The 25,602-nt window shown below is 44.5% G+C and overlaps 1 protein-coding gene across 1 annotated transcript in view; it reads right to left on the bottom strand.

The window, feature by feature from the left end:
- The window catches only part of LOC139223603 (nck-associated protein 5-like), a 103,683-nt gene that overhangs the window by 44,081 nt on the left and 34,000 nt on the right, over window positions 1-25,602 (bottom strand). The window contains exons 3-4 of the mRNA XM_070855573.1: window positions 16,815-16,878; window positions 6,499-6,632 (exon numbers count right to left, since the gene is read on the bottom strand). Coding sequence (XP_070711674.1) covers window positions 6,499-6,632; window positions 16,815-16,878 — 198 coding nt within the window. The remainder of the gene's footprint in view (window positions 1-6,498; window positions 6,633-16,814; window positions 16,879-25,602) is intronic.

Here is a 25,602-nt window from a genome sequence, read left to right on the forward strand (position 1 = left end):
ATCGACTCCTTCAATCGCCTTATCTGACCTCACCATGGCCCTGAAAAACTGTCCCTTTTGGCATAAGCATATTCCATTATTCTCAAACTCCTTTCCAGAAAATCATTTACGTACGCCCACCGGGTGATTGCCTAGCTTAACCCAACGCTAAGCCATTCTTATCCTCTTAGAACTGTTTTGCAGAAAACATGCAAGGAGACCCGTTCTTAGACGTGACCTAAATGAAGGAAAGCAAACTCCTAGCCCCCGAGAACTAAACTTGAAGCTTTTGGTGAAAGGTTTGGTCCGGTTTAGAGCCTTGGGGACAGTTCAGAGCTGTAAAAGTCATGCAAATCAGTCATGCATGTTACAGCGGGGTAGCATTACAAAGGTCCTTGACCCTCATGACCGCTGACTCTCGTCAGAGACCTTTAACCTTATCAACAAGACACACATGCCACAGAAAAAGAGATCAAGAGGCCAAAGCATTTTGTATGTCTTAACAGTCATATTTCACTCCAATATTTGTTGACCAACTGCTGTGAAAAAAAACATTTGGATGTCTATGTAACATTGGAGGGCTTTATCTAAATACACTCATAATTAAATCATCCATATACACCATCTCATATACCACTTAAATTCTGTTCTAACAGATAACATTTGAAAATCAAATACTGATTCTTTCCAGGATCATCACAACGATTTTACCAGAAGTGCAGTGGCTGCAATTGGGGACTAATCTGTAAAGAGCGTAAATTAAAAGGGACATATGGAGGGAACCAGATTTAGGTTCTTCCTTTTCATCCCTCCAGCAGTCCCACTACATTCGGAAGGATTTAGAGTGCAAATTCATGATGGCCATCCCACATGTTCACCTCTGGCCAAAGGAAGCAGTTAGCAATGAGGAAGCCATTGGTCCTCAAGATCATGTCACTGGACCCCAACGGGTTACAGGCATGTGTGTTCCACATGTGAGACGTGAGACTCACTGAGGAAGACATCCTAGTGAGAAACCTTAGTCATGATGACAGCATGGAGTCCATTACTTACACCAGGAACTTCAACTGCTCCCAAACAGGGACCATTAGGGAAGTGGGAAGATGGAGTAGGAGGTGGGTCAAGACAGCACGGAGGCAGAAGAAATCTCTGAGGCAGGAGGGTGAACTGACCTAACTGAACGTGGAGCATAATAGTAGCTGTTGCGTATATGTGTCAAGCAAAGCAGCTGCCAGACAACCAAATCTATACTGCAACCATGAGGTCAGTTCGAATTACACGCTGTTTGACTTTAGGCTACAATCTGTGAGCGCCAGCTTCACAAGCCAGAGCGAACAGGCAAGCTATCATGATGTGAGGATGCATGCCCTACTTCTGCAAAAGCTTGTAATCTGACCTTTTTCAGCACGCCTATAAACATCATAACCAGCATGTTTAATCCCAGGCGGAAGTCAGAGGGGTGGAGTGTCTGTATACAAGTGTTCGTGAATGTCGGACATAGTTACAAGGAAGTCTTAGGTCACACTTTCACCCTCAAACCCAGCATGGGTGCTTATTAAATGTGCTCTCCTTTTTTACAAAATGCTCTCTTATGGGCTGGTAATTCAGTAGAAGTGATCAAGCAGAATAACCCAAATTAAGTTCAATCAGACATAATTCTCTTCTTCAAATTTGGAAGTTAAAGAGTGGAGCTGAAATGGACCAATAAATCCTCTAAATATGAGGTGCTCCCCAAAATAGTCCATCCACCTATTATCTATTTAACAGCCCTTGTCCCCATTGGGCAGAAGTAAGGAAGTAACTTCAAAAGACTGACCCCCCTCCATCCTGTTAATGACCCCAGATGTGGTGTCTTGAACAGGGGTCTGATTCATCTGGCTAAATCCTGCAGCCGCCAAGGCATGCAGGGGGGGCATTTCAAATGCGCCAAATTACAACACTTGGTCCAGGCGTGGCTGGATGCTTGGATGATTAGAAGAGAGGGCATTGATCTGCAAACAGAGTGCAATCACTCAGCTCCCTCTCTGAGTGTATTAGCCTTTGCCGGTCCAGCTGTGCGGCAGTGCGCGGTGGTAATGAGAGTAGCACATGAATGCATACAGTACACACATACACGCGGTTCTGAAACTTTACTCTGCGGACCGTGGAGGGATCTCAACCTGAGCGTGACAGTCCAAACAACACGTCCAGACTTGAAAAACACTGCCATTCTTGCCTGTTTACATCATCGGCCTCTGACATACACACTCATTGTATTTGCACGTGTGCGCACATGTTCTCACGCACTGAGTAATGTGCAGAAAGAATACGCCACTGAGCCATAAATCTGCAGGCACTAGTCATCGTCTGCTGTTGTTGTTAGTCTAGCCGTAAGTCTCCCATATCCTGCCACGAAGAGGGCCCTTCAAGACGGCCATGATTCAAAGTCAAGAGCTCCAGGTCGGCTGTGAACGCCCCGGTTTTGCTGATGAGCGCACATATAATCTGGGTGACAATGACTGTGATCTAATGGCTGAGCAAAATGAAGTCAAGGGGAATCAATTTAAGCAAACTGGTTTACCTTGAATACCTTAGGGAGAACAAAAGTGACAAAAAAAATGAGATAGATAAATCAAAGAATATACACACAGCGCAAATGTCAAAATATTGTACCTGAGCTTCTGTGTATGCCAAGGTGTGTGTGAGCAGACTTATGAGCAGCAGCCAACAAAGGGCCTGTCCTTTTCCCTTTCCAGAAGTCTCTAATCTCCATTGCAGACAGAGGAATGACTACAATAAAGTCTTTAAGAGGATCACTATGGTAAGCAAAAACAAAATGCAGTGGAGTGAAACCAAACAAATTGCCTCAAAAAAGATCGAAAAAGTTTGTCCTGTCCAGAGTTCTGTTTGCAGACAGAATGAAATTGCTGCTCTGCTCATTACCTGGAAACTGCTTCCTTCATCTTCAGGCCACGTAGAGACCTCAGTGGCCCGAAAGTTCCTGTCTGCTCACCGGTCATCCTGTCTGAGTGTGGCAACACAAGAAGGGGAGGGGACGGGGCCTCAGAGCAACCTTGCTGGATGGACATCCAAATGCACTCGATGGATTATAGTTCTGTCTCTACAATTCATTTAATTTCTTGTCCTCATTTGGTGAAGGATAAGAGAACAGAATTCTAAGTGCTGCTCCCGTTCATGTCCCCATCTTTTCTCTCCATTCTTCCCCATCCTGTCCTGGCTCTTATATGTCTTGCCCATATGGAGTTGTGGGACGTCCAGGGTGGGCCCAGGAGGCTGCTGGGTTGTGGGCTGGAGTCTCCCACTAATCCGTTGGAGTTTAATGACGGCGGGCCATGCTAGTGGTGGTGAAGCCCTGGGGGGTTGACCCAAGTCAGGAGGGGCTGGGCATGTGACCCACACCAGGCAAGGAACCCAACTGGTTGGGGGAGGGTGTGTGTGTGTGTGTCGGGGGGGGTGGACATAAGCATGTGTGTGTACACCTATGTCTGGAGCTAAATGGCCAGTCACTTGAGGAATGCAGACTTTCTGATCTCAGCCATGAATACACAGGCAAATTGAGCTTTCCAGTGGGTGAAAGAACAAAAAGAAAAGTCAGTTGTTCCAGTTTTGCTGATTCCTGCCTTACATTCAATCCTTGCCAAGAAGTGTAAGCATTACAGGGGCATTCAGCGGCAAACACACACACACAAACAAAGACTGCAAGAAGCTGTGATTCCCTGGAGTACGTCTGGCTCCAGGAGTGTCTGATCTTCTCTGTTTGGTGTGGATGTGCCTGTTTGTTCATGTGTGTGTTTCTGTTCCAAGTGCAACTCTATGAAGCAGCTCATTACCTTTTGTAACACCTCTGTCTCCCAGTGCAACAAATCATAAAAGCAGCAAGCTAAAAATAAAGGCATTTAGTTCAGTCTAACTGGACCCTATTTTTGGCGGTGGCCGAAAAGCCATTAAAAACACTCATTTACATAGTGTTTGATATCTTCGCTGTAACATTTGGCTGGCTGTTACTTGCCTGATTTCACTTCTGTCGTCATGATTCAAAGCACAACCTCATTTAATTAGCAATACGCAAATCAATTATTGCCTGAGGTCAAACAGATCCCAGTGTATTGAAAAGATTGGGTGTCCACTTAACATGATTTGCAGGTGTTATCACAAAAGACACATTGATGAACTGAGGTTTCTATTCCCCTAATGCGCAACAAATAACACGCCCGAATCAATCAGGAGATATGGGAGTCTCCAGCAACAGAGACAGGAGTGACTGTCATCTATTGGTTGGCAGTGAGCGTGCACGCATACGAAGCCGTGCGTGTGCACGAGGTATATCCGTAAGCCAATAATGGAAAACAGCAGAGCAAGCAGCAGACGCAAGTAGGGCAAAGGTTCATGGGAAGACACTGACCAAGTTACCTTTTTTTTTTTTTTTTTTTTTATTTTGCTGGCTTGTAAGTCCCTAATTAAAGTGACCTCACTGATGTCCCATCTGCCACCAGGGCAGAGAGCCACCGAGTATTGGCTGCCATATAAGCATGTTAATCCAGTGAAGGGCCAGGTATGCGTAAACACACTCCACACACACACGTTGTGCGGAGGCTTGCTCGGTAAGCCAGCTCATTCTCATTCAGATAAGCACTCAGCAACGCTTAAACAAAGATTAAGACTTTGACAGTGAGACTGAAATCCTGTTAGCTTGTTTGTGTGGAGGCGGAGGGAGACATCTTTGTAACTTGCAGTACATTCTCTTGCTCCGGCTGCAAGACGTGGACTCTCATATTACTGCTCCCCTATCTACTAATTCACCACTGCTCTCGGCCCCTTAAGAGTCTCACGAGGAGGGGGAGCTACTGGGTCTCCGCAAGTATTATCACTTTTTCCTGGCAATGTGTGCTGGGAACACAATAAGTCTCCACACAGGTCACCGTGAGATGCTAGTGTCTAATCGCCAGTGTTTCACAGTGAAATCCCAAACAGAAGACTTGGACAGGTGCAGCCAACTATATTATTGGGAAGATGGAATATATACAGGGTTATACAGGATATCGGATTACAGGAAGTCACGCTATATCATCTGAAAACTATTTATAAACCACCATTCAAAAGGTCATATCCCATATGTACTGCTCCTGACATAAACAAAGCTAAATGCCCTTACAAACTGCGACCAAAGGACCCGTGTAGTAAAGTTTCTCACCAGCAAACTGTAAAAGGCTCTTTCTGTTCGTATCTGGACTGTTTTGAGTATGATGCCGGGAATTGCTTTTTTAAAAGGGATGTTAGGAAGCTCGACATAAGCGAGAAGCACCACTGAGTTAAATTCAGAGGCGTCAGTGGAATGTTTCAAATACGTGATAAATCTTCGGAATGGCTCTTAAATATTTCATTCATCCCTTGGCGGTTACTCTGCCCTCATCTGCACTATAACACTGGGACCATTAAAACGTACAGGATTTTCTCCACCAGCTTAATGAGAAGATAAGCAGTTAATGTGAAATTCTCTGGACTCCTTTTTTTTTCTTAAAGCACTGAATGCCTATCGCCTAATTAAGGCATCAACTTGGCTCCAACTCAAACTGATTTGGACGTCAAGTTCTGTCACACCTCAGTGGCTGCGACGTGGAGGACAACTCCCAGAAATAGAGGATGCTGAAGTCGTGACAGGAGCATTGTTTGAGCACTTCACGCTTTATGAGTTCTCTTTTTCGTGGCAAAAGCAACACATCAACCCACCGTTTTCTGACGACAAGGTCAAGTGACCAAGAGAAATATCACAAAAGTATTCAGACAAAATGGCAAGATCAAAGAAACGAAAGAAATGAGAACTCCACATTAATTCTTAAGGTTATAAAGTGCTGATTGCAGGAAATTGCTGCCAAAAATCAATTACTTCTATTGAAAAGAGATGAAAGCTCCTAAGGGTAAAAAAAAAACAAAAACTTCAGAGCAGCAGCTGCCATGTCTCTTCAGCAGAGACATGGCAGCATTTACACCTTAATGCACGGAAAGAAAATGTTCCAAAAATGCAACCTTGTGGTTAACTTAACAGCTAAAACACCAAAAGTCCAAATAATTAAAAACATACAGATTTGGGGGGGTGGGTTATTGAGGGAACGTAGACCTCCTAAAATTCTGCCTGTTATATATTATACTATGGAGTTATTATTACTAATGCATTAATTGTTAGAGGCATTTGGCCAAGGTGGAAACTATAGTATCTTCTATGAATGCAGTGGAGTAAAAAGTATAATATTTCTCTCTGACATGAAGTGGAGCAGACATATAAAGTAACATAACATTAAAATACAAAGTACCTTAAATACTTAAGTAAAGTACTTGACAGGGTTAAAGAAGTCTGAATGCTATCCCAGCATCAATTGGATGAGATGATCCTCAATATGATATCAACAATGAATCTGCTGCTTTCCTTGATTTTAGTCCAGAGTTATCCATATAAGAGGATTTAGGGGTCACTGTAGTCCTACAATAATGTCACATACACTCTCAGCTTTCTGGCCTTTGTACCTGGAGAATTGCGTCTGCAGTGAAACCATCTGCGCCCGTCCCAGCTCGGACTCCTCTGTCACCTCCCGGAGACGCTTCTCGCTCTCCAGTCGCAAACGTCGCTCTTCCTCTAGCTCGTGGATCAACTTTTCTCGCTGTGGACACAAAAACAAGCGGGGTTATCTCTCGGTGGTGTGTGTGTGTGTGTGTGTGTGGCCTAAGGGCTCAAAAGATCATCCTTCAGTCAAAAGCCATATTTATGGTCCTTGAGTCCTTGAGTCCCTGAGCTCCTCGGATGCCATTTTCTGCCGCTGACCCTGACCTCTGACCCTCCTTGGAAAAGGGTAAGTGAAAACAGAATGTTTCAACATCATAATCATCATAACATCTGTCCTGAAAAGACTCCTAAAACATCCCTCTTTTGTCTAATATCTAACACAGGTCATCCTGGTTAAACAAATCCAACTTCCTGTCATGTTTTCATGCTTTTTAGGGGTGAAAGAAAATAAAGGAAAAAGGGCATGATGACATTTAAGCTGCCAGATTGGCATTACTTCCTTAGTTTGTTGTTGCTTTGAAATGTTCATAATGAACCTCCCCTTCCTTTTGTCTCTATGACAGAAAGTTCACACTAAATGTCAAACAACACGGCCGAACCTGGTCTTGCGTGTCTCAGTCTGTCTTTGTGCTCATGCTTTTCTTTTCATTTCAGAGCTGTAAAGTGTGTGCATCGACGTCCCAGAGCCTTGACACTTTCCAGAGTCAGCCTATGCTCAGAATATGTCCTTCACTTTAACTACAATCACTTTAAATGAGCTTGTTTACCATCCATGCTCTCTCCTGCACACACAAGCTAAGCTCTGCTCTGATCTTCAGTTTAGTTTTGCAGTGATGTTGCTTGATAACTGACAAAAAAGTTAATTTTGATAGATTTTGATTACAGAATCTGGAGCCCATCAGTGAGAAATTACAGACTTGTCACAAAGGTGCAAAATTGAAGCTCAGTAACTTGCAACACCATCATGCACGTAAAGTCTAGTTGTCCTTGGCTGTCGTTCCTTTCCACATAGCCAAGTGTTGTGGATTTTTTTCTCTGAGGCTCGTTTTGGTGCAAGTTAACCCGATCATCCTCATGAGGAACTTTGAGTCTGTGGTGTGTAACGTCTCCTTAGATCACAAAACCATTTTTATCCGTCCTTTTTCACCAGAGACAACTCCAATACCGACGCTCTTTTTGGGTCTTTAATTGGATTCTTCTCTGTCTGATGGCCTCGGCCATCTGCTCCCAAAAGAGAGACCCGTCCGTGCCTCAAAACCCGACTTCAAAGACTGCGGCCCTGTGCTGGCTCACTCCCTCCTCGAGACGGATAAGTTTGGCTTTGCGAGTGACAAAGTTGCAGAGGAGCTTTGAGCAACCGCCACCAGGGCAGCTGAGGATTTTAGCTGACGGAGCAAACGAGCGAGGACGGTTCTCCACAGGTAGTCTGGCATCTTTTGCCACTGACGGTTTATGACAAAGCAATTGGCTCCATTTTCTTAGCTGAAGCTTTAAGTGATCAACCATCTGTCACTATCTTGTCAGGAATATCAGCTGAAAATACAGGACTGTAAAATACCTGGAAATTGGTTTGGGGTGACAGACACTAACTAGATTGCCATCTGGGAAAAACCAGTGTGCAGTTACTGCTGAATAAGAGATTTGAATTTGAAGTGCACTTTATCTTATTTGTTTGGCTTAACAAAGAGCAGACATTTCTCCAAATGAATAAATAAATAAATAAAAAGATGTTAAGGTATTATGACTGTAATGCTGTCTGCAAAGAACTCATTCTCCAGCTGTAAATTCAAGAGAGGATTATCCTGTCAGTCCTTAGTAAAAGATTATATATCATCATCTGCTCACTGACGGCCACAACAGATTTATATACAGAACATGTCTGTCCGGACTGTAAAAATGTCTATGTTGCCTCTTCAATGGCCAATACAGAATGAATGTCTTTTATTCTAAATGATGCACCAATGATGGTGTGTGATCATCCAGCGATGTTGAAGCGCTTCACAGACAAGCATTATGGGGACATCTAGTGGTGTAAAAGAATAAGGAACGCTGACTGGAGGACCTCTGACGTGGATAAAATTGGCATATGAACAAAACATCCTCAAGATGTTTGTCTTTTTGCTCATCAGCATGTGTAGCCAAGATTTATAGCATCATAAAATTAAACTGCAAAATAAAATATCCAAACAATTGGAAAAGACGTCTGTAAATCACCTAATATTTTAGAAAATTGCCATTTCTTTACTGTGACCATATTGTATTGAATGCAAGGAATGAACAACCATATTTCCTTACAGTATATTGCTGCTTGTCAGGAATTGTGTCACAAAAGCAGATTTTAACTGGGTGAATCAGTCGGGGAGAGAGAATATTAAACCCAAGTCACCATTAAAACCAGTTCTGGTCCTCGCTGTGGCCATAAATTCATGGCTACTATGCGGAGCGGCTCTTTACACAACAGGGAGGCTCTCCCTGTCAGGAGTAATGGCTGCTGTAAATCCAGCCGCACAGAAGCATAAAGTAGTACATCCCCCTGCCAAGAGCTGGACCTATATATCTGGACCAATGACCAATGACTTTCTGGCTCTTCTTAACCTTCTCCCTTTGAGGGAAAACGGGCAAAGACATGAAGAGAGGCAACATGTAACATGCAGTATAATTCTTTACATGGAAAAAGTGCAAAGAAAACATTTTTTTCCCTCGAGCCACTGGGACGAAAATATGTTTTTAATGATCCAAACGTGGCAAAAATGCACTAAAACGCCTCTCGTTACACATGCAGCTTGCAACATCCAGTAGTTTAGCCGAATTTCACCTCAATACAAACAAGCACAAAGGCCTTTTCTTTGCGGCACCATATGTATTAATGTGTACAGTATTGTTCAGCAAGTTGGCCTGGATTCAAACAAGAGCACGGTAGCTTTAGTCCTGATTTTCTTTTCTTTTTTTTGCCCGCATGGCCTAACTAACGCCCCAGGCATAAACCAGCAACCACTATGTGTCTGCTGACAGAGTCTTGCCAACAACCTCAATAACAACACAGAATTTATGATCTACATTGTAGTAAAAATTCCTCTATTGCTTTTGTTCGATATATAATTTCAGCAAGTTAACAGACCCAAAGCCATTAAATCAAACATCACCATATCTTTATGTGGCCAGAAATCCCTAGCAATACATTAGGGTTTGTCTCGGTTGAAATGTTTATTGTCGACTCAAACTTCATGACTTTTTTCCTGCGGTAAAGATTATGCTAATTGAAAGCATATTCTTTAATAAGCCTTAGCTGAAGCTACAAATGTAACACGCCTTCAGCAGCGTCCTCGGACCGCATGTCAAAGTCAACGCTGAGATGAAATGCGATGAAAACACACTTGGCAACTTTCTGTGAGAACATTTACTTAAATGAATCCACAGACTGAGGAAAGGATCCTCTCGCTTGACTGTCATGGGATGAGGCGCACTACCCTGTTTCTCCTGCGGAGGGCAACGTTTTCCTGGACTAAAAGAGGCAGTGGCAGCTCTAACAAAGCCAGATCTGACAAACAATACAGTGGTTGGAAAAAGCAATATCAAATGGAATAGGCCAAGTAATCTATAAAATGGCCCAAGCAGGATTTTATACTGGTCTGCTGAGCCATATATCTGAAACAAGTCAGATTGGGTGTTCCGGGATTAAATTTGACCTCTGTCACAGACGAGGCCGGTTTCATTTCCTGGTTGATAAAAAAAAAATGTATCCATCTAGATATGACAGAATTCATCACCATCAACGTGAAAAGCTTTAGATTGAATGGACTGCAGGATGCTATTGATTTCAATACGATAAATGTAGTAAAATAAAAAATAACAGGGATAAAAGAGATGAAATTATATGTGTGCGTTTTTTTTTTAATACACAAGGTCGTCCTGCAGCCTAGAGTGTTCCCCCCTATATCCTCTACATGGAGTCATATGTCTAAAATTGTGTTAGCTGCAGAATGAGGCTTGCCTTTGTAATTGGACAGCATTAGATGGTAATGGTATTCATCCAAGCTGAATTACTAGTCGACTCGAACCCCCCCGATACCTTCCAAGATCCACAGAGGACTCTAAATTAATTAGAGACCTCTGCCTCTCCTTGTTGTGCCTGCAATGTTGTCTCCCATAAACAAAAAAACGCTGCGGCACAATGTTATCAGGTTAAGTGCATTTGTGCGCAGCCATCACTGCGGCTCTGGCTCTATAGGTTGTCCTTCTGCAACTGTACATGTGTGTGCTCATGTAGGGTTTGGGGTACAGTTCGGGGGGCCTCAATAATCTCTTCATTACACTGAAACCCCCTCTGTTGCAGCTCTTTGCCTAATCAAAGGGCTGGGAGCGGATCTCTGGCTCGCAGCTAAAGCAAACATCAGGGACACAATACACTGCGCAGGTTCTTCATTCATAAATAAAACATGCCACTTGGCTGTTTGCGTGTGCATGTGTGTGTGTGTGTGTGTGTGTGTGTGTGTGTGTGTGTGTTTGTCAGAAAGTCTGAATTCAAATGAAAGTGTAACGCGAGGAGGACATCCCTGCATGGCACACACATGAAATACCGGGTCAGATACGCAAAAGACAAATGCTTTTATACTGAAAAGATGAAATAATTAAATAAATGTCATTCAAAGTGTTTCCAGTTTGACAAAGAGAGCAGAATTAAAAAGAAGGGGAAGTGTTTCTTTGTGAGGAGAAATTCACTGGAACATAATGTTTTCTGAGATGACTTGTAATAGAAATGAGGTTAAGTTTAGACAGTGTTTTATTCACTAAAAATCTGTGTCCCGTGTCCCCCTGGGCTCCATCAATTCAATTATCATGGAGAGCCACTACATTAGAGCGAGCCACTTCTCTTTTAGACAGCCGCGGGCACTATAGCAAATAATACACACACCCCAGGAATATGCTAAATCATATGAGTGGCCCATTTATCATTGCCAAGGGATCTCCCCCACCCCACCCACGCACTCCGAGTCATTCAGTCACACACACACATACACTCCTGAGAGTGGGTGAAAGGGACGGTGTGGAGATGCGATTTGGGCCTGGCTGTCAGCGCTCGTCACCCGGTGAATGTGCTGAGGGGCTGGGGGGGACTCCATCCTGGCCTTCACCCCTGCCCGTGGATGATAAGGCCAATCTGCAGAGACAGCACCTGAGTCCCCCTCCTTGGTCCCCAAACCTCCACGCTGTCACACACCCTCAAAACAGCTGTCAGGAACACTGTGAAGGTCCCTCAGCGCTGGATCTCCGTGAGGACTGAAATCTTTTTAAAGCTGGGAGCCCCTCGAACCCTTCTTTATCTACTTCAAGCACACTACAAAAGATATCCACGCGCTTTTTATGGTAGTTTAAACAGTAATCAATCATTGTCAAATAAACCATGATACCTTGATCTAATTAACACAAACTAATTAAACCACGCTTACGCCGAATGGAAGCCATTGCTCACACTACACTAGTGGAGCTGTACTCAAAAGACTAGCAATCAAATGGTGTCCCCGTGGGGCGTCTTCGCTCGTTCAACTTGGAAAATGTTGGCTCAGTCTGCATGGGGAGAACATCAGTTGGCTTTGAGTTGATATGTTGTACAGCAATCCAGACGATTTCCTGTAAAAAATGTGACCCAGTTGTGTAAAAGCCGCAGACGCCAGTCTTCTATCCAGTGGCTCAGTTGTTTACTTCCATAATATTAATGAATGACTTGTTAAGGGGGGCATTCAGTTATCTCAGTTAGCCAGTTTCAAAGCAAATTTTACTTGCAGTGTTACAAACTGTCACATACTATCTTGCAGACTGTAGCACATAACATGCTGTCTTTATGGACAGAAATAGCCGATTCCTATCTTGGCTCCAGGGCCTATTCTCACACCCGAACCCACTTTATATTCACAAAGGCAGCAGCTCCATTCTTATCTTAACTTAATTTTCCACATGAAATTCTCTGGAGAGATCCGATTTTTAAATAAGTGAGATACACAATTAAGCCAAGTTCGAGCGAGACCACTTATTGTTCATATGCGTGCATCACTCACGAACACTGTAATCGACCCAAACATCCCGGGAAATAACTGTGTGTGGATCCGCTGTATGTGTGAGACTCAGATGTGTTTAAGCTCAGATATCAGAGCGCGTCCACAAAACCCAAAGAAAAATAAAGCCGGTGTCTCTCAAAGCAGGATGGTTTATTTTCCCATGTTGTTTAGACAGCCGTTTCCAGTGGTCATAATCTCGCCCAACAGTTTTAAATGCCTTTTTAATGGAGAGCCCGGCCCCCTCAGCAGAGCAGACGGCGCTGCCTTTACGAGCCCACATGTGCACTTCTGTTTTCTGCCTGACAGGAAACCCAGCATCCTGCCCCTGACGGACTTAGATTGCACTTCAGAGTGGCATCAAAAGGCGAGTGGGAGACAGGGAGCGGCCCTGCCCTGCACCACGCCTCTGGGTTGGGGTGTGAAGAATTCCAGAGAGAAACCTACAGCAGCGACGAGGCTGTGAATGAGTGGTTTGACTCGAGACAGACAGGGCAGGCTTGTTGGAGAAAAACTGAGGCCCTCGCTGAATAAACCATGACCTGTGCTCTATCAAACACCTAACGGGAAATCCACTGTTTTTCTTGTAAGAGTTTTAAAGATCTTGCTCTGAGGAGCAGGCCAAAAGCACCATGTCCAAGCCCTAATATAAAGTTTAAGACACAAACAGTGGTCTAGGACAGACAGATCTGGTGGTTGTTGGACCATATCACTCCAAACTAATAACAAATGCGTCTTGTGTGGCCACGTTTCTGGTGAAACCCTGTGCAGATGCTGCGATTCATAAACTCTGATTACCCTGCAAATTATTCAAAAGGTTTCATGCGACTCTCCCAAATGATCCATAACAAAAGGGTGTTGTGCGTGTGCGCTGCCAGTAGCCGCCGTGTTACACAACAGGAGACCCAATTAAAACACACGCTCCTCAGTAAACTGTGCTGTTAATGCTGTTTCATTTACGCTCACATCTGTGTAACCGTGCAAGCAAGACCCGAGGCTTACAATTGCAGCAGTGTGTACTTGCACAATCATAAAGATGCCTTTTACATTCTTTGCCTGCACAAAGCACTAGTGATGGTGGAGCATAACACGTCCCGGCGGAGCTGCTCAGCAGAAACAACCGGCGCAGCACTGCGATGGGTGGCACTGCTGCTTTCTGTTTCTCTGATCGTGTTACACAGAAGACGCTAATGGATGTAGAGGGGGAAGACCAAGGCAGAGAACAGAGGCTGTTAAAGAGAGGCATCAGATACAGGGGAGGGTGCAGAGCCACTTCAAAAGTCCGGCTGCTTTAATCTATCTCTCTAGGTTAGTCCCTTGGCAGGCGAGGATGGGGGTTGGGTAAGTGAGCGGGCATAGAAGTGGGCGTCAGGGTGCGGGGGTCTGCGGGGCACTGGCAGCGGCTGGTGAGCGGTTCCCATTGCACACCGCCAGCACTTTGACAATTATCTCCTTGATGCAGCAGTCTCTTTTTCATTTCTATTGAAGAACTGTGCCTGAGCTCCGAAGCCTCCCAGGAATGCCAGAGAGAGAGTGCAAGGGGACTCCAACGGGGATAATCCCAATTTCAAATGGAGCTTAGTGATATCCCCCTCCTCCCTTTCTTCCTCCACCCCCCTCCTCACCCTCCTCCTGTCTGGCACAGATAACTCATCCCTCTCTCTCTCGACCTTGTGCATGCGCAGACGGCAATCATACACACCCCTCTAAAGTAATAATTAGCATGTCACCCACTTGCGTGAGTCTGAGCCGGGCCCCCAGTGAAGTCTGGCAGCGTGGCCAAAGATGTATTATTCTTGGTCTGCGTTGCGGCCAAAGGATGGGAGGTTAACGTTACAAGGGGAGGCGCTGACACACTGAGGTGTTCCCTGCAGGTGTGGAGATATGTGACCTCGGCGGTGCCACAAAGAAGAATGTGGAAGTGGAAGTGAAAGTGGAAGTGGAAGTGGATGCTGTCTGGTGTGGTTCAAAGCAGGATTTTGCCCATTTGGTTTGGCTCTTTTAGGCTAATGCAAACACTGTCAGTGTCGACCAAACTACTGCAACAAGACGAACCAAACGAGCTGCGGTACTAATAGTGGAACAAATGCAAAGTGGAGCAAAAACAGGATCATGTGACAGCATATATTAGACTTTTGCATGAATACAGAAGCTAAACGACTATCAAACTGCCATCCAGCCATCTATTAATTTTGAAAACTGTCAAGGGAGTGATGTCCTAGTGTGTGTAATCCTAGAAAATTGTTTGGTGACATGAAGGCTACAACTTGGGAGTGAAAAAAATAGATGTTTCAGGCTCGCGTTCCACTTGTGCTTTGGCAGTTTCTCATAAAAAAGTGAGTTAAACTTGGCGACCGCTCTCTTTTTTGACAGCTACTATCCTGTTTCTAGCTGTCGGTCATTATCTATGACATATGGGCTCTCGCTGCGGGCTGCGACTATTTCTTTGTGACCTCTTTGTGACCACCAGAAAAGACAAATTTACCCACGAGGCAAAGTGCAGCATGCTGTCAAAACTGTCTAAAGGATGACCTTTATGTCAGTCCATTAAACTTAACGTTTACACCTCCTAGTTCATTTATAACAGGTCGGTGTGAACACCAAATGGACTACAACTACGAGGCAACAATGTATCAGCTTTACTGGACCAATTGAACCAAACTACAGGCGTGAACGTGACCTGAGCTCATCAGTTTGGCCATCCTTTTTCCAAGAATCCAGCGTGTGTTACAAGCATTGCTGGATGCGACTCTAGCAGCTCACAAGACTGCCGTGGGCATGCGTCGATATGTATGGTTCACTGGAGGATTCACGCATTCCATTCATCTACAGTATATCCTCCACCGTGGAAATCAACACTGAAGCTTGTTTATTTCGTATACATGTGCAGAAAGTCGGGTGATAGCATCGGAATAGTCACAAAGAGGTCAGGGAGGCGGCTAAAGTGGGTTAAAGCCGGGGAAATGGAGTTCAAGACAGGTCGATGTAAACAAGTCCTGGAAGTGATGGCCATCTCCACCTGCACTTATCTACTTTTACAGTGAATTAATCACTGTTATATACACTCGTTTTCCAGTAGAAGAACCATTCACATGGTAGATTCCCCTCCTCCGGCTACCCATAAGGTGCATAAGCTAAACATGCAGTCTCCAGTACACCTACTGAGGCTAAAACAAGCCTCAGTGACAGCAAGAATCTGCTGTGTTGAAGTGCCCTAGAGCAACACGCTGAACCCTTGCCCAGCTCCAGGGGCGCTGCTCTGTATCTGACCCTGTGATCTGAGCTGCTCGACTGTGAGGAGAGGCACGGAGGAAAAGAAAACAAGCATTTCTCCTTCAGGGATCAATAGAGAATCACATAGAACAGTGTGAAAATCTCGTAGAGCATCGGCCCTCGTGTGCTGTTGCTTTAGGCCTGCTGCCATAAAGAGAATCAGAGGCGTCACTGGGGTGCAGTCAAACAGCTGGGCCTGTGGTTAGAGCCTCTGCTCGGAGGCTGCAATCAGCTGAGCCTCATCACGTGGTTCAAGCTTTTCCCTTTCTGACCTCACATGGACACACACACACGCTGTATACACACGTTCACACACACACACAAATATGCAAACAGAAATAAAGATATGCACTTATGTACACAAGAGCACGCAGGTCCACACCTCCTGAATTCTTTCCCCCACGCTTACACAAGTTCTCTTAAAAAAGAAGTGAAAGTCAATTATCAGCTATTTCCAGTAAAGCTCAGCACAATGTCGCGTTGACAGATTAAGCCCCAGCTGCAGCTTTGTAATGTTACACAACCTGACCGTGCAGCCGACTACCTGTTGGCCCTGCAGAATGGCTAAACCTTATCCAACCTACTGCTAACACAGGACAAGTCGCATTTTTTTTTTTAGATACAAATGTTTCTCCGTTGCACAGATTATCAAAAACTGACAAATACAGCAAGATAGGATCAAGTTCCTGCATTCTGTCTTCATGTTTTGATCAGATAATACGACAGTATGGATGACAAATACCTGCCTCCGCACGCATTTCTCCAGATTGTCTTGCCTAATATCAACTGATAGGGCGTTGAGATGCTTAAGGCCAACTTTGGCCGATGTGGCGGCTTGGCAGGTCTTGACAGTGTGTGTGGGTGTGTGGGTGTGTGCATGTGTGTGAAGTGAGCATACTGTGGCCTTTCTGGCTTTGCGCAGATTATAGGGGACGAGCTGCTCCACTGTACTTTACCATTGTTCCTTCGCTCTTGCTCCGTGCGACTTCCCTCTGCAGTCGAGCCACGGCCAGCTTTTCCCTGAACAGAGGAGAGAGGAGAGGAGGGAAGAGAGGGAAGAGAGAAAAGAGGAGCAGGTCAGTGTCTGATCATTGTTTAGTGGGTGATACATGCAGTCAGAAGCAAAACTGACACCAGTAGTTTTTTATATTTCAGTGGCACCCATGATGTTGATGTTGAATTTCTTGTTTTGTTCTGTGCTTTTTCCCAAAAGACACATTTGCAAGGACAAAAAGAATTTGAATTTACTTCTACAAGTTCTGCTGATCATGGGAAACACATTCCTGCAGACTTAGCTATTCATGTATCTGATGTTTAACTAAAGGTCAATGTCAACCCAATGTATGAGGAAACAACTCCTCTATCTTCCATCTGTGTCTGTCCTCTGCTTAACAAGACCTACCAGCAAACCGAACACACACAAATACAAACACACACATTTACACATTTACACAGACACACACACACACACACACAGTGTGTGTGTGTGTGAGCCGGGGTCATCTGCTAACCACGCAAAACAGCGAGAGCTTGCAGTTCTGTCCAGACAAAAATAGCTCAGAGGAAACAAAAAGCAGGGCATCCTCACGCCAGACCTTACACACACACTCACACTCATAACACACTCTCTCTCTCCCACTCTCACTCCCCCACCCCTACACACACAAACACACACACGTGAAGCAGGCTAAACAAAGAAATTGACTGTGCGCGTCCAATCCATTTCCCACGTGAGGGCATTCCAGACTTTAATGGGATAAAATCTTGGCACACTAGCACAGATAATAAAGAACCTTGTTTTATGGCCTCTCCTGAGGTATCACAACAACTGGAAAACAACTGAGGCGCTGCTCCAGGAAAAACCCGGCCTGCATTTGACAGTCGGAGATGAGACTTAAACAGTATTCGTTGAAAGCATGTCACTCTGCAAGTGTTTTTATCCAAAGCGCCTGAAAGCACAACAAATGTGTTGAGGAGGAAAACGCCTCCTCTGGCAGTGTAACATGTTTGAATCTTTCTAATCTGCTGGTTCAACACCAAAAATCATTCATTCTAATGTTAAATACTACATTAGCATTCATGAAGATGTAAATACGGAGCTCTAACTGTTGTCAACACAGTGTGTTGACACAGAGGGCACATGAGCTGCCTGATGTCCATTAATTATCGCGCTGACATACATAGCCAGATATGCTAATCAAGTCACTAATTAAGCTAATTCATGCATTAATCAGCAAATATTTAAGTTCGGATGAGACATACTTTGTCGTCCCAAAGGAAATTTGTCTTGAACTCACATAGTGCTTCCAAAAAAGAAGAAATTGAACAGAATAAAAGTGGTAATTAAACGGAACAGTAACTATTCCAAGAAAATAGGAAACAGAATAAAATCTATTGTGTGTGAGAAGAAATCTGAGGTGGAAGTCTAACGTATTGTTCTTGACTCTCCGTGTCCACAAGAATGCATCACACACTCAAAGCCACCTAATATGGCACTATGGACCCACTAAAGGAGTGTATACAGCAGACAGCCACAAGTAATCACAATCACCTGCACATTTTTCACATTTCTTCAGTGGAGCAGACACCCAAACCCCTCGCCAACCTCCCCAATCCCCAAAATAACTCATGACTAACGTCTTCTCATCGCCTTCCACAAGACATCATTGTTTCTGAGCGGCTTACCTGCCGGGAAAAAACCCCGGTGATTAAGAGACAGCTGGGGATGTATGGTTGATGGATGAAATCGACCCGTCTGGACTGAAAAGAGAGGCAGTGAGCTACAAGCCGAGGCTTCTGCTGGTGGAAGTCATTCCCACCTTTGTGTTGCCTCTAATGGGACCGGACTGAATGAGGCAGAGCCGAGCCTGGCACGCCGATTGTGAAACACATGGTGCAGCAGTGACAAATCTGGGAGGAAGTTAAGCAAAGTGCCATGGCTGTGAGACAAGGGGGTGTGTTTGGGTGTGTAATAGCCTGTGTGTTTGCATTACTGTGTTTGGGCTAATGTGAGAAGTTTGTATGTTTGTGTATTCATCAGTTTGGGTGTGGGTACATGCATTCATTAAAGTGAAGGTGTTGTTTGTGTGTTGGCGCTCATAAAAGCAAATGTGTGTGTGAAAGAGTGTGACTGCACCTGAGACTGACTAATACACTCTTGTTCCAGTTACACAATATGTCTCTTCCCATTACAGCATGCTGCATGCTCAAAGCCATTACACTACCTTGAGAAAAGAACGTGGAAAAAAAAAGGGGGGGACAAAAAAAAAAAGCCTCTGGAACTTCTCAGTGCAGATATTGTTTTGTTAAACAGGACCGGCCTGGCATTCCTCCAGTCTGTGTTATGGCTGAGCGTCAGCCCTGTAAGGGGTTAAGTTTCAGGCCACTTATGCACAGGCATGTTCCAGGAGCGACGGAGCATGAGCCAACTGCGCCCGAAGAAAATCATCGCCAAATATAGAGCAATTTGACATTCTGTGTTAAACATAATTATAGTAAGTGGCACAAGCAGTAGTCAAAACACTATTCCAGTGCAAAATGCTCATTGGCGACTTTTGGCGTGGAATTATTCAAACAGCATTCAAGACCACATGAAAGTAATCTGTGATCGGCTATATTCTGTATGAGATGTTCAGGGTGACATATTCCGTTTTGAGTTTGTCGTGGCGAGATGTTTTGCCAATCACTCACTTCATAAACTTCTACCAGCTGTGTAAACCGGCCTGTCAGAATGGCCCAACCCAAAGGCTGTTGTGTCAACAAGTTCATCTCAAGCCATCATGCAGAAGGATGTTTGAGGGTATGCAAAGAGCCACCAAAGAAAGAAAAAAAGATACATATTCACCAACAGGATCAGAATATAGGAGCTTCACCATAAAAGGATAACTGTAGTTTGATTTTTATAGCACGGCCATTGTTGCTAATGGTTATGAAAACACTCAATTCACCAAAGTAATTAGTCTTCCAATAATAGATGTGGGAACACCACGTCACTGCAACAACGTCTTACAGGCTGAGAAACATGTCAAACGTTCAGCCGACAGTTTCGCTAACAGTTTTTTCACACTATATAAAATATATTTGGAAGTAAAAACCAGACGTGAGCACGCTATTGCAAAGAAGACTGTGTCAAATACTGGACATTGTTTCACCACTGGTCTGCGTTTTCTCCTCCACAGAAGTTTGGCTGACCTGGGGTTTGCTTGCAACCTGTCTGACTGGCCGACTGCTTGTGTTTCTTGCCATGTTGGACTTGTTATTTTGCGACGATGCCAAATTGTTAGATCTCAGCAGTCGACTTGCGAAGCAGAATACTATTACACCTCTCAGGGACGCTGGAGTGAGCACGCTGTGGGCATTTCACATATGACTGTGACTAAATGGGAATTATTTCAGGCTACAGGCCCTGCCTTTATCCTGTACGTCTGAGCATGTGATGAAAGCACAAGCTGACAGTTGACTGTGTATACACTCCTCCTCCTCCTCTGCTATTTCTCTTCCTCTTTGAGCCCCAATATAAAGCTTGGCTGAGTAAATTCCGGCAGCCAATCATGAGCAGTGTCGACGTGGACCTCCGGCACTTCCCGCTGACCTGGAATCACCTGATAGCACCAGAGGCCTTACCGGCGGAGGGAATCCTGCCGAGCTTCAGCAGAGCGGGCCAAACCAGCTGACACCCCCCTGACCTCAGTAATAAGGAAATCTGCTGCAAACATAGGCATCACTGTTGTCATGCAACTTCAAATGAGATTATACCCACAATTTAAAGTAAAGCGTACTGATTGGACCTTGAAAATTAGGCTGATTTTCTAGTTCCTCAAAAATGTAGAGCATTCTGTATGTTCAGCAACACTTTGCACTCTTACTTGCATACATATATACGTTTTCCTTTGGTATTCTCAGTTTACACCATCTGCCGAGCACCTACACACTTCAAACACCTCAAAAGACAATTTCCCTCCTTTTCACACATAATTCCAGCGGCATCAAAAGCTCTGCATCCCTTCCCTTGAATGATTATGACACCAGCCTGGTTGATCTCGCAGCAGATCAAAACCCGTCTCCTCCACCCATCCTACCCGCTCAGACACTGTGTAAACCCCGCTCACGCTTTCTCCTCCAGCTCACGTTGAGACAACGCGCCGGCTGTTTGCTTCAGAGCGTCACAGCGTCGCGGGCATGCAAAGACACGATCTGTCAGGGCTGAGGGAGGATCAATCACGGCGAGAGCATTTGCCAACCTGAGCTGACACGTCGGACTCCCGTGCTTTGAACTGCATTGTGGGAGGCAGGCGTTTAGCTGTGTTTTCATCACTATTATCACGGCTCCTCCATACAGGTGGTTTAATCCATTGTACATTGTTAGCTCTTGAGCACATAATAAAAGAGAAAAAAAAGTGCTGTCTCTTGCGTTTTGGTTTCCTCTTTCCTTCACAGTACTGTACCACACCTTGTTATCAAGTGCGGTTAATCTCTCCTCTGAACAGAAAGATGTTAACAGATTAAACACCACATAAAGCTTCAGCTTCTCCCTGCAGCAGTTGCTCACACTGACATGAATGCACGCATCAGGATGTATAAAAGATGCATAAATATAAACCATCTTTCCAATATTCACATCTCGGCTACAGGCAGCTAAACATTTCAATCGTTCTGAACCACAAATGTACACAGAGTGGCCGGGGGGATGCATAAATGTTTGGATGAGAGCAGAGCTGCCATGCATTTATGTATTAGTGTCTGCACTCCTGCTGAGTTAAGAGCCCTGATACGCACGCAATCCCTGTGGCACACATAGGGCATCCTGTTCCGAGGGACTCTGGCTACATTCTGGCTCCAGCTCCGGACCGGTCATTCCCATCCTTAATCCTCCTACGACTGTGTTATGTAACCTTCTGCACTGTTCCAAAATTTCACTCCAGCCCCCAGTGGAGGACAATGAGCTTACCGAGGCGTTTGATAAGTTATAACATTCAACCCAGCTTGACCAGAAAGCAGAGTTACAACTGCCAGGAAGCTGAAGTCAAGACGGGATTAAAAATACCCGACTTTTATATTTTTGGATTTAAAACTAAGCATTTTTGCAACAGATTTTTGGGGAAATCCCACGTGGTTTCATTGCCCAATATTGTGAACAAATCATTTTTAAGCCCACGTCATGTCCCACCTCACCATCTTGTATTAATCCCTATGTTAATAACACGTGCAACATCATCAAAATGTTGTTTTCTTTAGACTTTAATGAGCCTTTCTGCAGGCGAACACCAAATACAGGGATGGCATCGAAATCAGCTTCAGCCCTCAGCGTAAACATTTTCATCTGTTCCAAGCATCTGAGGGGTGGGGTTCACACATCTGTGACCGTTCAATTGGTCCCAATGCATTAGGCAGGTCCAATCAATCACCAAGAAGCGTCATCCTGGATGCCAAACGGCAGCCTGACCTGCGCCCGCTCCCGCCGCCTCACCCACAGCTGGTTCCTGACCCCCTGTCTGCGACCCAAACTCCGTCTGCACCGGGGGGGCAGCGGAAAAACAGAAGCCACATGTCAGCACCTCACACACCCAAGCACCCAGCCAGCCAGGCACAATGAGCCTTACCTCACCACGGCAGACCATCAATTATTGACGAGGTGAAATGTGATGAGGTTCTACTTTGAGCACACAAAGAACACACGCCCTCTCGTGCTGCCATGTGGCCTTGAAATGTCTTTACTGTACGAAAAGGGACAATTCTAATAAAACATGTTTTGTTTTGAAGAAAATTCATCAACATTTTTTTACGGTTACACAAAATATATGTTGGATTATATTTCCATGCACACCAATAAAGGGAAAAATTACAAAATGAGGATTTTTGTGACATAGCTGTTGACATCCTATTTGGATTTGGACACCAGAAAGCCTTACAACACACCAACAATAGTGGTTCATCAAAATAGCCTGATGTAACTTCATACATACCTCCTTTGTATTAATGGAGTTGCATATTGGACTTTGCAAAAACAAATAGTAATAGAGTCTAACAAGCTGATATGATCACATTTAGCAAGATGTATCAAACATCAACAACATGTTGGTTTCTTGTTTTCCCTCCATGATAACATCTGGACCTCAGTGAGTCTCAGCTCTGGATATCTTAATTACACTGGTGCAGCTTAATAAATGTGTTTTTTGACAGGAGGGAGCGCATGATTGACAGACGCAATCACAAAACAGTGTGAAAATTATTTGTCTTTGCACGCGGAAACTTTTCGGCAAAATATCTTGTACATCAGTCTGTAGGCCAAGATCAGATCGAATGTATACACTGAGACTCCAAACTTCTGAAGCTGCAAAAATCAGACATAAGGAATCCTCCGAGACTCCTTCTGAGCTCTGAGGAATTCTCTTGCCAAGCGTGGATTACCCCTGCCTGACTGTCTGTCTCCCTAAATGTTTTCTTATTCTGTGAGCAGGGCCTGACCTCAATTGTTTCCAAGCCACAGACGCATTCCTGTCCAGACGAAACGAAACTTTGCGGATGAGCAGATGTGCTTTAAAAATGGCCGCGGCACCCGTCCGCCTGTCTGCCGCGAGGGTTTACTCACCGGCACGGCTCGTGAAGAATGAGGTTGGAGCTAGACACGGACACACAAGGGGCAACTCGTAAACACATGCATGAGCACACATGTACAAACACACTGGCAGAGATATTCGGAGACATGCGTACGCACTCTAAACAATTTTTAATCTTTTATGTCCAAATCATAAAAGAGAGATGACTCTGATCTGAAAGGATGCACTGTTGGTGGACCGGAACAACCACAGATGTGATGAAGATATGTTGATACGCAGCAAGAAAGCAAGAGATAGAGCAAGTTTAACGCTCCCAGAAGAGAGAATACCCTTTCAGTTACATCTTGTTTTGAAGTCAAGTTCATCATAAGGCATTCCCAGCCACACACTCACATTCCCAAAAGGTAATAATGTGTGAGTGTGTTTAAGTTTTTCCAGAGATGGTTATCTCGCCTGAGTCAGACACTCTGGCACATAATTGAGTTTAAGTAGAGCACCCTTCACACTGGACTGCAATTACCTCATGATTTAGGAGTTCACCTATGTTTTGCGAGGTGCATTCAGACAGGATAAACAAAGCCTGTTTGTTTTTTTTCCAATTTGGGAATTACAGCTCTTCCATGTAAACATGTCAGCAGACGTATGCACAGGAGGATGCCGAGGCCAGACTTTGCTTGTGAAGTGAACCAGGTTGAACGACGTGTCACCCGACCACGTCTGCAGGCAAAAGTGCTGATGCACGCAAATCTCAAATCTCAACAATATGTGGCGCCGCCTTGAGCGTCAAGCCAGCTGATTGTTTTGACAACTTCCTGCCAGTAGGCGGGTTGGAAACAGAGGACTGGAACCGAACTAAACATGTTAACGCTAAACACAAACTATTTCCCAAAAGTAACACAAAGAATAAGATGACGCACATGTCTCCGGGCGAGACTTGCATGTTTGCTTGCTTGTAGTTAGAAAAACATGTTCTTAGCATATGTCCATGCTAAGTGGCTACACAAAGCCCTCTTAATAATCTCTCCTGCTGTCCATTTTAGAGGCTTTAAGATTCAAGGACAAAGCGAAATTTTGTTGTAAGAAGCAAATCAAAATGTTGCTACTGCTACCAAAATATGCGATCAAAATACTCAGCCTCAATCCTTAAAAAACGTGTATTGTCTTAATACTATATTAATGACATGATCATTTACAATAACAAGATGCTAAAAATGTCCAGTAAGTCAGCATGCAGTGGCAAAAAGGCACACACATACTTTAGCCAAGGCACACGTTTCATCCATTGTTCTGCATTTCACTCTCTGGCTGATCCTGGTTGAAATTATTGGGGAACTGGGACTCACATTTACTACTGTACCATGATGCTGGAAGGTTCTGCTGACTAATGGAGACTGCTGCAAAGGCTATAGGGAGTTTTACACCGGCTGTCAACACATCGTTTTCAGAGAGGCGGGCAAACAGTAGCCCTTTATAGAGTCAGACAAATGGGTGGTTCACATACAATAGAAACAAAGGTACGGTAAATAGGAGGACTCCAACTACAGGTCTGGGGACATGCGTTTGCTTGTGAGCACAAGTTGCCGGGCAGCTGTTATAAACTGATCTATTCTAAATTTGTGCTGCAGACAGTCTTAAGAGTCCTGTGTTCAATTTCATTTGTTCCATCACTACATTTGGAGTCACCCCATAACTTCAAGTCCCCTTACAGACAACCTGAAAATTGCCCAAATAACCCTACTTGCTGATGGTTGCATTCATGAAGGGAAAAACAGTTTTGTTCAGTAATTCTCTCCTACATGCTCTCTCAGTGGTCACAGGAATATTGCCATAGCACTCCCGTCCTGGCTCTCTGGCATGCTGGTAATAAAGTAATTAAAAGTAAAAGTACTGCACTCGCTGTAATTCACTCTGAGTAAAGAGTTTGACCAAATGGCTAAAAGAGCTTAAATACAACAAGAGAGGTGTTTGGAAAGAGTTTTACAGCACGAAGGTGAGCTTCTCCAGCAGCCTCTATCCATTTCCTTTCCAGCTGCGCCAACACCTCCAGCCACTGGACGAGGTCCTGCATGTTTCTCCTTCTATTATCCAATGATTTACAGCCAGGCTAGTGGGGAGCTGAAGCTTGGTGACATTCCCCGCCCCGCACAACCTCAAATACTGACACTGACCCCCTTTCCAACCTCATAAA

Source organism: Pempheris klunzingeri, chromosome 24 (genome assembly GCF_042242105.1).
Source record: "Pempheris klunzingeri isolate RE-2024b chromosome 24, fPemKlu1.hap1, whole genome shotgun sequence".
NCBI lineage: Eukaryota > Metazoa > Chordata > Actinopteri > Acropomatiformes > Pempheridae > Pempheris > Pempheris klunzingeri.